Genomic DNA, 12,588 nt, shown 5'->3' on the forward strand with positions numbered 1-12,588 from the left:
AGTGTAAGCGTTGGTATACCAGCCACGAGGGTTCCTACTTGTCTGCTATCTTTATAGCCTGGTCAACTACTGACTTTTCCAGGCCAGTTGGCTGTGTTTTGAGATCTGGGCTATTTAGGATCTGCATAGACTATGATCTTGGAGCTTCTTTTGAAACATTTTAAGAGAGGTTTTGCTCAGGCAGATTTGCAAGACCTGTTGTGTTCAGTCCATGACATGCTTAAGCAGCTTCTAACCCTAACCCTTACAGCAACATGCCAGGCAGTGACCATGGATCCGCTTCTGACTCTTCAAATTTCGTGATTTCATTTTATAGGTGTAAAAGCTGTTTTTTAAACTCTTTAACTCGCAGTAGAAACTTACATCCCCAAAGCGACTTTCCCACCCAGCTGCAAGACCATTTTCTCACCCAACCTTCCACCACAAACAATGTATGGTCCGTGCGGTGACCAAGCCCACCAACCTCTCGAAGCTCGTGCCTTTATCAAGTCCGTGCGTTAAGGAGATCACGTGAAACAATGGATCGAGCAGCCCAACTGAGAGCCAAGGCCTTTTTGGCCAGCAGCAGTGGCAGCGCGCCAACACAACTTTTGTCGCCAACGCGTGGGATTTCACAACAACCTCACGACTTCGTTCTTGGTAACCCTAACCCCAACCCTTCTCTATCGCACAGTTTTACTGACTGTCATCAAAGCCACGATTGCAGCGAAACAGCAATTGTCATCAGTCCAAAACATGTCTGGACGTGGCAGAGGTCGCGGCAGAGGTGGCGCTGGCACCGACACAGGTGCAGGTCGCGCCCGGCGTTCGACTCGACAGGCCGCCGTACAGCAGCAAGAACAAAGTGAGCCCACCCCAAGCATCAACACCCAGTCTCCTGCTCAGCAGAGCATCCAAGCCATTCCATCTCAGGATGGGCTCATGGGCCCCCCCCCGCCTCCGGGCATTAAGAATGTCCAAGGTCCAAGCGTGTACCAGTTCTCACGAAGAGGCGCTCCCCGAAGTGAACGCGGCGGAAGTCTGGCAAGCCTCAACAGCATTGCTGTCAGTGACTCTGTGTACACAGCAATGACATCCCAGGCGGATCATCTGAGTAGGTCGGCCAGCTTGCCCGGTTCTCCCATTGTCGAAGGCGCCGACCTCGATTTGAACTTCATATTTCCTAGTTTGTTCTTATTGTTTTAGATTGGGTTTGATGAACTGGTTGCTGACAATGTCCTAGACACTACCGGACTCCCAGGTGCTGCTCTGGGAACCCCCGTACGCCCAATTAATGTGCCAGTTCGAGCTACAAGTGTCCCGTTTTCTGTGAAGTACGAGACCCCTGGCAAGCGGGCGCGTCAAACTGTGTTCATGACCCGCAGATTACGCGACCTCAAAAACACAAGCGTCGAGTTCTTTGAGCATCTCTGCACTGATCAAGACAATGAAGGATGGGAGGAAGCCCATGAGCAGATCCGCTTTATCTATGATGCTTTCCGGAGGGTTTACGTTGGTAAGAACAGCGAGCCTACCATCGATCCCTCCTTTGTTCTTGAAGCCATGGGGCACCACGAAGGCACTCCAGCATGGTACGAGGCTTACCGGACTGTTTACCTCGCCAATCTCGCCGCGCTTCTTCAAGACATCCAGACAACGGAGCAGCAGGATTACTTGCCTCTCCTTCAGTCCTGGGAAGATGACTTCCCCAAGTTTTACATACCAAAGGACCAGGACATTGCAGGTGTTTCTGAGATGGTAATCGATATTCGGACGCAGCTCTCAATCTTCACCCTCAAGAAGTTCCGGCAAGATGGCTCCATCGACTTTCATCCATACGAAATGATTGCCAAGATTTGGAGTGGCGAGGATATTTCGGCCAGCAAAGTGGAAGCTGCCTTGGGAGGAAACCAGGATGAGCTTCAACTGAAACCTGTTGACCCTGAGGACCCCGACTCAGCGCTGCACAGCGAGAGAGCGTGGACGCGGCTCAGATCGCTGTGCGAGCACTTTCTCAATCAACATTTGACGCCTGGTACCGAAGACGCTTTCGACCAAGCACTCAACCAACTTCAGTCCACTTATGACTTCTCTGAGTTTGTCAAACATCTCCGCGCGTTGGTCGAGGACAGCTTCCTCCGTACCAAGGAGGCTTTGGATGCTGCGGAACTCCCTCTGCCTGGCCAGTCATCCGATGCGAGTAGGATTGATTCGCAGATTCAAACCCAACTGGAAGCCGAAATGGCTCAAGATCCTGCTTCGTCATACAACGTCGGCTACCCTTCCTCATTGCCGACTTACCCAAGGATCCCCTATCCGGAATTTAGCCAAGAGTCGAGCCCTGGATTCAGTGATCAGGCGCCGCGAAGCGGTTTCCAGAACGGAGCTATCTACGCTCAGTCTGCCGCACAGGTGACGACGACAACCGGCGGTAGGAAGAAACGCGGGGCAGCTGCTGCGGATGCCAGCGGTGACCAGGAGAATACTCAGCCGAAGAAGCGTGCTAGACGCAAGAAGAATGCCGATGCAGAGTCCGACCCGTCTGCCAACGGCCAAGTCGTTCCTGTCCAGCCGGCAGCTCCCATTCAGTACCCCCCTCTCCCCGGTACTCAGCTGGAGCCCGATTTTGATGCTCTCACTCAGCGATCCAAGGAGATATCGGCTGCCAATCGGAAGGCCAGAGAACCGCAAGTGCGCTCTGCCTGGGTGCGGAATGATGTTCGGGAGTTGGTCAAGGCTGTTCACACATACGGCTGCAAGTGGAGTGTTATCGAGAAGCAAATCAAGGAGGGAAATATTCATTTCGAGCGGCCTCGGGATCAGCAGGCCCTCCGTGACAAGGCGCGCTTGCTCAAGCAAGATTTCCTCAAGTAAGTCAGCCTGTCATGGTGATCAGCACAATGCCTTGCCACAGATTACTAACGTGCATTTCTCTCCAGGGTCGATGGCGTTCTCCCCAAGGGCTTTGATCTCGTCGTGCTGGGGAAGAAAGAGAGAGAAGCCGTCAAAGCTTGCGGCAAGAACCCCGACCGCAAAGAATCTGATCTCGATGCCAACGGCCATCCAATCAACACGGAATTTGGTGATTCCGTCACCGCTGCGGCCCATGCGGCACCTGTTGCGCAGATGGACGCGCTTCCTCCTCCCCCGCCCCACGATCCCCAACTTCTCCAAGGTGCTGTGCATGGCGTGCAGGGCAACGATATCGGTATGGATGGCGGCCAAGATGGCATACAAGATAATGGGTTTTCCGAGCACGGTAAATCCGAAGCTGACCCGGTGCACGACCCGGCGATGGACGCCTCTGCCGAAGCTCAGCCTGTAATCTCGGACCTGCAGCCACTTACAACTGTCTAGGACGCAGATTCTATAGCACAGTGGGCGTCGGACATTGGTGAGCCCAACTAGGGTCGACTTATCCCCTCCATGACCGGTGGTCGGCCGCCAATCCTCTGGTTATAACCACTATGAAGTTTTTTTTAGTTTCTTTTTTTTTTTTTTTTTTTCTTTCTTTCTTTTTTTTTATAAGTTTTTTACATGGGAACCGTTGGGCGAGAAAAGATGTTGAATAACGTTAAATGGGCACCATCGGTAGTATCTCCGTCAACTTTATACGGACTGGAGAGGCAGCGAATATCATTGTTTGTTAAAGTTTGTACCATCAAGGAAACCAAAAAATGGGTGGGAAAACTTGGAGTTTGATAGTTTAGCTAGGAGTTACAGTGTTTGTAGGGCTTCTTGTTGGAATAACAATACTCAACATGGCTATTTGAACAACTGTACTCGGTACTGCATCATAACATGCTGGCCACCTACGGTTCCCTAATCTACAAGTTCAATGCTCTGTTTGATGTCGTCGAAAGGGGCGTGCACGTGACCCCACAATTCGCAACATGGCAGCTGGGGGCTGGTCTGTGCGTCTCATTGTCACCCCCCTGGGCTGTGGGGGCGGTTCGGTGGCCGCTGAATGGCGCGGGCATTGGCCAGCAAGCCATCCATGAATTGGCAACGTCGCGAGTTGGATTTCGAACTGCTGAGCCCGACTTCCACACAGCTCTACCAGCGCAAACCGTCTCGTTCTGCCCACCATGAGCTACGGGAAGAAGGACGAGGATGCCGATACTGGTCTGGTCAAGATTGACCGGACCCAGGTTTTTCAAGAAGGTAGGAATCAACCGCTGCCGTTGCGTTGTGCAGTGGCCATCAGCTAATTACGAACTGGCGGTCCGCAGCTCGACTGTTCAACAGCTCCCCCATCCAACCGCGAAGATGCCGCATTCTCTTGACCAAGATCGGCCTGCTCCTCTACACGGGCGAGAAGTTCCCTACCACGGAAGCAACCACTCTTTTTTTCGGCATCTCGAAGCTCTTCCAGAACAAAGATGCCAGTCTGCGCCAGATGGTCCACCTCATCATCAAGGAGCTCGCCAGCTCCGCCGAGGACATCATCATGGTCACGAGCACCATCATGAAGGATACTGGAGGCAGTACAGATGCCATCTATCGCCCAAATGCCATCAGAGCGCTCTGCCGCATTATTGATGTACGAGCTGCGGCGTCCAAGTGTCTCTGCCCAGCTGGCTAACACTCCTAACCAAACAGGCTACCACTGTCCAGTCCATCGAGCGAGTCCTCAAAACTGCCATCGTCGACAAGAACCCCACCGTTTCCTCTGCCGCTCTCGTTTCGTCGTATCACCTCCTCCCCATCGCCAGAGAAGTCGTCAAGAGATGGCAAAGCGAGACCCAGGAGGCGGCTGCTAGCACCAAGTCGTCCGGTGGCTTCTCGCTCGGCTTCTCTTCGTCTTCAGCCAACCTTCCCGTGAACAACTCCACGATGACCCAGTACCACGCTATCGGTCTGTTGTACCAGATGAGGATGCACGACAGGATGGCATTGGTGAAGATGGTGCAGCAGTTCGGTGCGGCCGGCGCTGTGAAGAACCCCGCCGCCATCGTCATGCTCGTCCGTCTTGCCGCCCAGCTGGCCGAGGAGGATGCCCAGCTCAGGAGGCCGATGATGCAGCTGCTGGATGGCTGGCTCAGGCATAAGAGCGAGATGGTCAACTTCGAGGCGGCCAAGGCTATCTGCGACATGCGGGATGTCACCGACGCCGAGGTTTCGCAGGCCGTCCACGTCCTCCAGCTCTTCCTCACCTCTCCTCGCGCTGTCACCAAGTTTGCGGCTCTTCGTATTCTGCACAACATCGCCTCGTTCAAGCCCAATGTTGTCAACGTCTGCAACCCCGACATCGAGCTCCTCATCTCCAACAGCAACCGTTCCATTGCTACTTTCGCCATCACCACCCTGCTCAAGACCGGCAACGAGGCTAGTGTGGATCGTCTCATGAAGCAAATCTCCGGCTTCATGTCTGAGATCACGGATGAGTTCAAGATTACCATCGTGGAGGCCATCCGCACGCTTTGCCTCAAGTTCCCTAGCAAGCAGGCCGGCATGCTCCAGTTCCTCAGCGGCGTCCTGCGCGATGAGGGTGGCTATGAGTTCAAGCGCGCCGTGGTGGAGAGCATGTTTGATCTGATCAAGTTTGTCCCCGAGTCAAAGGAGGAGGCTCTCGCCCATCTGTGCGAATTCATCGAGGACTGCGAGTTTACCAAGCTTGCTGTTCGCATCCTGCATCTCCTTGGTGTGGAAGGCCCCAAGACCTCGCAGCCTACCAAGTACATCCGGTACATCTACAACCGTGTTGTGCTTGAAAACGCCCTTGTTCGCGCCGCCGCCGTCACCGCGTTGGCCAAGTTCGGTGTTGGCCAGAAGGACCCCGAGGTCAAGCGCAGTGTGGATGTTTTGCTCACCCGCTGCTTGGACGATGTGGATGATGAGGTCCGCGATCGTGCTGCGCTCAACCTCAGCCTGATGCACGAGGAGGATGAGTTGGCGACGAGGTTCGTCAAGAACGACAGCATGTTCTCTCTTCCATACTTTGAGCACCAGCTCGTCATGTACGTCACATCTGATGACAAGTCTGTGTTTGACGACTCTTTCGACGTCTCCAAGATCCCAATTGTCACCCGGGAGCAGGCCGATGCGGAGGACAGGACGAAGAAGCTCACGGCCACCACACCATCGCTCAAGCCACCAAAGACCGGCCCCACCAAGGCTGCTCCCTCGGCGGCCGACGCCGCGGCTTCTGCCACCGCTACCGCGCAAAAGTATGCCCAGGAGCTTTTGGCCATCCCAGAGCTCAAGGAGTTTGGTCCCGTGCTCAAATCCTCGCCTGTCGTGGAGCTCACGGAGGCCGAGACCGAGTACGTCGTCAGCGTGGTCAAGCACATCTTCAAGGAGCACATTGTGCTGCAGTATGAGGTTAAGAACACGCTTCCCGACACCATACTAGAAAATGTCTCCGTTGTGGCTACTCCTTCGGACGAGGAAGAGCTGCAAGAGGTGTTTATCATTCAGGCTGAGAAACTGGCTACGGATGAGCCAGGTAAGATCTATGTTGCGTTCCAGAAGCTGAACGGCGAAGGGGCTCTTCCCATCGCCACCTTCAGCAACGTTCTCAAGTTCACCAGCAAGGAGATTGATCCCACTACTGGCGAGCCAGAGGAGACTGGGTATGATGACGAGTACGAAGTTTCCGAGTTTGACTTGTCGGGTGCCGATTATGTGGTGCCGGCGTTTGCTAGCAACTTTGCGCACATCTGGGAGCAGGTGGGCGCGCAAGGGGACGAGGCTGAGGAGACGCTACAGCTGAGTGGGATGAAGAGCATAGCAGGTATGTTTTTTCCCCCACTTTTACTACGATATCGTTGGTTTACTAACATGTTTTTTTCTTTCTTTTTTTTTTTTTTTAGATGCCACTGAACAACTAGCCAAGGCACTGTCACTCCAGCCTCTGGAGGGCACCGATGTACCAGTCAACCAGACGACACACACGCTCAAGCTGCTGGGCAAGACGGTCGGCGGCGGCAGGGTGGTGGCCAACGTGAGGATGGCCTACTCATCCAAGACGGGCGTGACAACCAAGATCACGGTGAGGAGTGAGGAGGAGGGTGTGGCGGCTCTTGTTATTGGTTCTGTTGCTTAATGACCTGTTTGGCGTTATACCTATTTTATTATACTTGGCCGTTGTTGGTTGTTTTTGGTTTGCGTTGGGGTGGGGGTGAAGGCGAGGGAAAATTGAAGAGAATTATTAACTATAATGGAGGGTTTCTGTGCAAAGTGAGAGATGGTTTGGGTATGTGTTTGGCTATGGAAAATGGAGGGCGGGGGATAAAGGTTGACGACTGGTGTGTGACAAAATGCCGAAGTGTAGACATCTGATGAATACAGTGAAAATGGGTGGTTCAACAAGGTACATGCTGGAGTGTGTGGTGAGTTGATGTTTGACATGTGATGCCGTGCGGTGAGGGGTGAAGTCAGTGACAGACGGGGGCCTGATGATCAGCTTGTCGTTGCCAAGGAATCCAGGCGTTGGGTTGAAGTGCATCAGGCAAAAAGCCGCTGGCAAAAAGTGGGTTAAGTGATGCATTGGAGATCGATAAGATTGGATAATCGGCGACCCTTGCACGGGCTAAGCAACAAGTCAAAAGTGGGGTTTGGGTTTCTCCAACCTCTAAAAATGTTGAGGACCACGAACTGTTGTTTGAAATCGAACGGGGTTCTATAGTTTGGTTGATCGTCTGGTTTGAGGAGAGGACATAATTGGTTGTTGCCTGGATGAGATGAACTGATTCGGGTACACGGTTCAGCTGACTGGCGACTTTTTTGGTGCCGTAGATTTGGACAATGCGGAAGCGGGAATTGTGAGTAGCAGAAATTGGGACAAAACCCATGACGCACTTCCCACCACCCACCGCATCACATTTCCCTGTTTCCTGGTTGATTGGTTGGCTCATTTCGCCTCTTTTTATTTTTGATATGCGGTAGCAAAGCAAAAGACACGAAACCTGTCCCTGTCCAAGTCCAGACGGTCGCGATGCGGAACGCGTAACAATCTACTTGCTGCGAAGAAAAAAAGAACGAAAAAAAAACATCTCAAGGAGGGCTCCCCCCTCTTTCTTCCTTTTTGCATCTTGACCACTACCTGTGCATGAGAAAGCTCCACTCTGGGCATTCTTTACTTTCTCCAGTCTTCTTGCCCCGAGTTGAGGAGCCGCTCTTCTCGTCTCCCCTCTTTTACGTCCCCGAGATCGCCGGTTGTTGTGTTTTCTCTTTTTTTTCTATTCTGCCGGTTCTCTCTTCTGCCGGTTCTCTCTTCCGCCGGTTCTCTCTTCCGCCGGTTCTCTCTTCCAGCCGGAAAGGGCCTCTCTTCAGCAGTAAGGGAGCACAACAACAGGCGCGACGCAAGTGTCTGCGAGAAGCCATCTCCCAGCACAAATCAACGAAGAACACGCCGCCATAAACCCCGTCGTAACCTCGACTCCTCTTCCCGACCGTAAACAACCACAACTCCTCCCGCTGACGAAGCCGCTTCCGAGCGCACCTTTTACCGACCATGGTCTACGTCCGTCAAGAGCGGCTCCCGGCCCTCAAGCAATACAAGTACTCCTCGGTCGACCACTCCCTCGTCTCGAAATATATCCTCAAGCCCTTTTACACCAACGTCGTGATCAAACTGTTCCCCCTGTCCATGGCCCCCAACCTGATCACCCTGACGGGCTTCATGTTTGTCGTCGCCAACTTTTTGACCCTGCTCTGGTACAACCCCACGCTTGACCAAGACTGCCCGTCGTGGGTGTACTACTCCTGGGCTGCCGGCCTCTTCCTCTACCAGACCTTTGACGCCGTCGACGGGACCCAGGCAAGAAGGACGAAGCAGTCTGGCCCGCTGGGCGAGCTGTTCGATCACGGCGTTGACGCGCTGAACACGAGCTTGGAGGTGCTGATTTTTGCGGCGTCGCAGAACATGGGGCAGTCTTGGAAGACGGTCGCGACGCTGTTTGCGAGTTTGTTGACGTTTTATGTCCAGACCTGGGATGAGTACCACACCAAGACTCTGACGCTCGGGATTGTCAACGGGCCGGTGGAGGGGATTTTGATTTTGGTGGGAGTGTATGCCTTGACGGGTTACAAGGGAGGGGCGAGTTTCTGGCAGCAGGGGATGCTGGCTGCTGTCGGAATCCCGCAGGAGATTTTGGGCCTGACGATCCCGGAGGGGGTTTACAACATGAACTTTACCGAGTGGTACATGGTTCAGGGAACGGTTGTGTTGGTTTACAACACTGTCGAGTCGGCGAGGAATGTGATTCGGGCGAGGAGGGCGAAGGGGGACAAGTCGCGGTATGCTCTGGTCGGGCTGGGACCATTCTTCGCGGCATGGGGGCTGATTGTGGCTTATCTGTGGTTGCAGCCGGGGATTTTGAGGGGGCATTTGGTTCCTTTTGCGCTGTTTGCCGGGTTGGTGAATGCGTATAGCGTGGGACAGATGATCACGGCGCATTTAGTCAAGTTGGATTTCCCCTACTGGAACGTCATGGTCATCCCTCTGGGCTTTGGGGTGGTGGATTCGCTTGGACCGTTGCTGCTGAAGCATAGCCCTATTCCTGGCCTGGGGTGGCCAAGTGCCCTCGGGGATGGGGTGTATCAGGTTGCGTACATGTTCTGCATGCTGGGGATGGCGGTGGGTGTGTATGGGAGTTTTGTGGTGGATGTGATTGTGACGATTTGCGACTACTTGGACATTTGGTGCTTGACGATTAAGCACCCGTATGTTCCTGAGGAGGAGGACGAGAGCAACGGGGAGTTGAAGAAGAAGAATTGAGCGGGGAGGGGAAAGTGAAGTTGAACTCGGTGGGTTGGGAGGTGGAAGGGGCGAGACAAGAAGACGGAAACTGGGCTATCCTAATGGTATACACAGGAAGAGGCACATGGTGGCGTATGAGGGAGGCGGTTTGAGAACCATTTTCGTTTTGGCCTGATCAGTTTGACCGGCAAAACATTGCAACACAACAACATGACGATTTGATACCTCTCTGTAGTTTTATTTTCATTTTTTTATGACGAATCTGGCTTTGGTGTTTCATGGAAGGGTATATATAGATGGATAGCTTAGCTTAGCTTAGTTTAGCTTAGCTTAGCCTTTGCTTGGAGGCGAGGGAGAAACGGTCATTTTGAACAACTTCATTATCTCAACGCTTGCATAGTGGTCCGCCTTTTGTCTTTTGTGCCCACAGTAAGCTTTAACCCACAAGGCCCTCGTAACCAGATATCCAAGAGTTTTTCAATTTTCAAATCATCCCTATCTAGTGAGATCGAAAGCCACTTCAAAACATCATTTGAGATTCAATACATGCCCAGCTTTGGATCGGCAATATCCAAACACAAAGCATGGAGGAACGAAGTTCAAAAAGAATGCGAGTGCCTCTCCCCTGCTCCCACCCATATTCACAATGTTGAACTTTATAAAAAAAAAGAAATAAAAAAAGAAAAAAGAAAAAAGAAAAAAAAGAATCCAACCCAATAAACGCCCCTGATTTACCCTCTTGCCCAACCACATACCGTCCAGCCCAACCATCGTGCTCTCCCGAAAAACCGCTGCCAACCGACCCATAACCCGGGACCCCTTATAACGCCAAAAAGCTCAACCCAGTTCGTTTTTAGTGTACTGTGTGATATATGCTGGGTGACAGACTGATTTTCTTGCGTGTACGTAAAGAGAGTTGGGTGTTGTGTCGGTCATAATCTTCGTAAAAAACTCGGCAAATCATACAACGCTGTTGAATCAAAGAAGCTCGTCGCTCCCACTGGCCACACTCTGCTCGATGGCCATGAGAATGGCCCTTTCCTCAAACACAGGGCCTTGGCCATCGCACTTGGCCAGAGGCTTGATCCGTTCGCTGACTGCTCCGATATCAACCAGTCCACGCCGGAAGAGATCATGGCTGATGATTAGCTCCCACGTTGCGCCTGCAGCGAGAAGACGTTCGCCGCTGTCACTGGTCACTATCCTGTGGCTTGGAGTCTTGTTGGCGTGGTTCTGGAGGACGTTGGAGTAAAAGTCGGTTGGGTTGTACGACATGGGACCTGTCACGACTGGTGAGGCGCTGTTCCTGCCGGGCGACCCACCACCGTTAGTATTGGATGTCGCCCGCAGGATCTCGAGCTCGGTCATCTTCTGCTGCAGTTCCTTCTTTAGGCGCTCATTCTCGGTCGCCGTCTCCTGCTCCCTTTGCTCGGTTTGTTGCAGGCGGTTTTCGAGGTCCTTGACGTGGCGTTCCTTGCGCTCGCGGAAGGCTCGTTGACTACAGACAAGGTCAGCAAGGCCGTGTGCATCAATGACGGGACGGGGCCGCAAGCACAGCGGACATCCCGTCCAATGTGTTCATCCTGGGAGCCGACAGGATGGTTGGTGCAACAAAGGACGGAGCCGGAGTGTCACATACGCTGCACGGTTTTGAGCTTTGCGCCTCGACTGGGCTGGGGTCAGGTCATCCTCTTCCGAATTGGACCCTTGTTGCCGACGGCTCTGCTCGTCAAAGTCTATCGTGGAGAGAGGCAGGATCTCAACGGTAGGGGGCCGCGCCTGCGGGACGGCGCCATTGATGGGGCCCGGCTGCACAGGTGCAGGAATGGGAGCCTGACCCGGCGGCGTGGGTGGACCCGGGAAGGTCTGCGCAGGATTGAATTGGACGTAGTTGTCGAAGTTCTGGAACTGCTCATGAGGGATGCCGTTGGGGTATTGCTCGTAGACCTCCTGAGTAATCATTGTGTAAGCCTCTCGTACGCAACGGCCAATGCGCGCTACTGCCCACGGATGGCGGGCAAATGCGGAGACCATAAGACCAGACAGCCACACAAAAGCGAGCCCAAGCCCGGCCTGTCGGAGTACAACAAGCTGGACGCTTCCTCTTCCTCGTCCTCGTCCTCTCCTCTTCCTCCTCTTCGTCCCTGCGCCGTCCAGACTTCAGACCGAAATGCAACCTACCGGAGGTGAGGTGGTGTTGAAGTCGTCCGACGCTACCGATGTGGAATGCGCCGGAGTGAGGGGAGGAGGGATCCCCATGAATTGGTAGGGCTGAGAGCCACCAAAGTACGCGGTATGTGTGAAATCCATAGCGGCCGTTGTCCGTTGAAGAGTAGAGATCACGCTATCCGCTTAGACTAGTATATAAGAGATGTGTCTGGTGCAGCGCGCGCGAGAGAGAGAGAGAGAGAGAGAAAGGAGCGAACTTGGTAGTGTCTGGTGCGGGATGATGGGATGATCAGCAGCGAAGTCGCAGCAGGTTGATCATTGATGGCTGGCCTGAAAAAAAGGGCGGGGAACTCCAATAAGTTTATCGAGGGGACGGGGACGGACAGGGGTACACGCACACGGAGGGGTGGAGACCGCAGTGTGCGGTGGGGAATTACAACAGCGCGCTAAAGTGGTCCAGTCCAGTCGAGGTCGCTGTGCCCGAGACCCCCAGTTGAAGCTGCCCCTCCATGGCCAGAAAGGTACGTTTTCATTGCAGCCTCCTCCGTGAACAAACGCGTGCCGCGCCCTCGCCAGTCTCGCTCATCCCTAACCCCTCCCCTCCCCCATCGGACGAAGGACCCAGACACATGAGATCGAAATCGTGGAGCTCTGCCGCAGATTGAAACTTGTGCCACGCACGCGGAACCTGGCGACATGCTCTTATCGGCAAGGCATTTGCAGCACTCTACCAT

The 12,588-nt window shown here is 53.6% G+C and overlaps 4 protein-coding genes across 4 annotated transcripts; 3 read left to right on the top strand and 1 right to left on the bottom strand.

Moving 5' to 3' along the window:
- Positions 1–735: 735 nt before the first annotated feature.
- On the top strand, positions 736–3,336 carry QC761_120310 (uncharacterized protein; the record flags this gene model as incomplete). The annotated part of the gene is made up of 3 exons (XM_062875313.1): positions 736–1,093; positions 1,241–2,849; positions 2,919–3,336. 3 exons carry the CDS (start codon positions 736–738, stop codon positions 3,334–3,336), a joined length of 2,385 nt encoding a protein of 794 aa, XP_062738560.1.
- Positions 3,337–4,067: 731 nt separating this feature from the next.
- Positions 4,068–7,027, top strand: SEC21 (coatomer subunit gamma; the record flags this gene model as incomplete). Its single annotated transcript, XM_062875314.1, has 4 exons — positions 4,068–4,143; positions 4,212–4,522; positions 4,582–6,715; positions 6,795–7,027. The coding sequence occupies 4 exons, from the start codon at positions 4,068–4,070 to the stop codon at positions 7,025–7,027; spliced, it is 2,754 nt and encodes a 917-aa protein (XP_062738561.1).
- A 1,410-nt stretch (positions 7,028–8,437) lies between these two features.
- EPT1 (Phosphotransferase) lies at positions 8,438–9,703 on the top strand (the record flags this gene model as incomplete). Its single annotated transcript, XM_062875315.1, has 1 exon — positions 8,438–9,703. The coding sequence occupies one exon, from the start codon at positions 8,438–8,440 to the stop codon at positions 9,701–9,703; it is 1,266 nt and encodes a 421-aa protein (XP_062738562.1).
- Positions 9,704–10,185: 482 nt separating this feature from the next.
- Positions 10,186–12,250, bottom strand: YAP3 (AP-1-like transcription factor). Its single transcript, XM_062875316.1, has 3 exons — positions 11,867–12,250; positions 11,325–11,635; positions 10,186–11,183 (listed from the first exon to the last, which is right to left on the bottom strand). Exons 1-3 carry the CDS (start codon positions 11,993–11,995, stop codon positions 10,664–10,666), a joined length of 960 nt encoding a protein of 319 aa, XP_062738563.1. The 5' UTR covers positions 11,996–12,250; the 3' UTR covers positions 10,186–10,663.
- Between the last annotated feature and the right edge of the window lie 338 nt (positions 12,251–12,588).

This window comes from Podospora bellae-mahoneyi (assembly GCF_035222275.1).
Source record: "Podospora bellae-mahoneyi strain CBS 112042 chromosome 1 map unlocalized CBS112042p_1, whole genome shotgun sequence".
In the NCBI taxonomy this organism is placed as follows: Eukaryota; Fungi; Ascomycota; class Sordariomycetes; order Sordariales; family Podosporaceae; genus Podospora; species Podospora bellae-mahoneyi.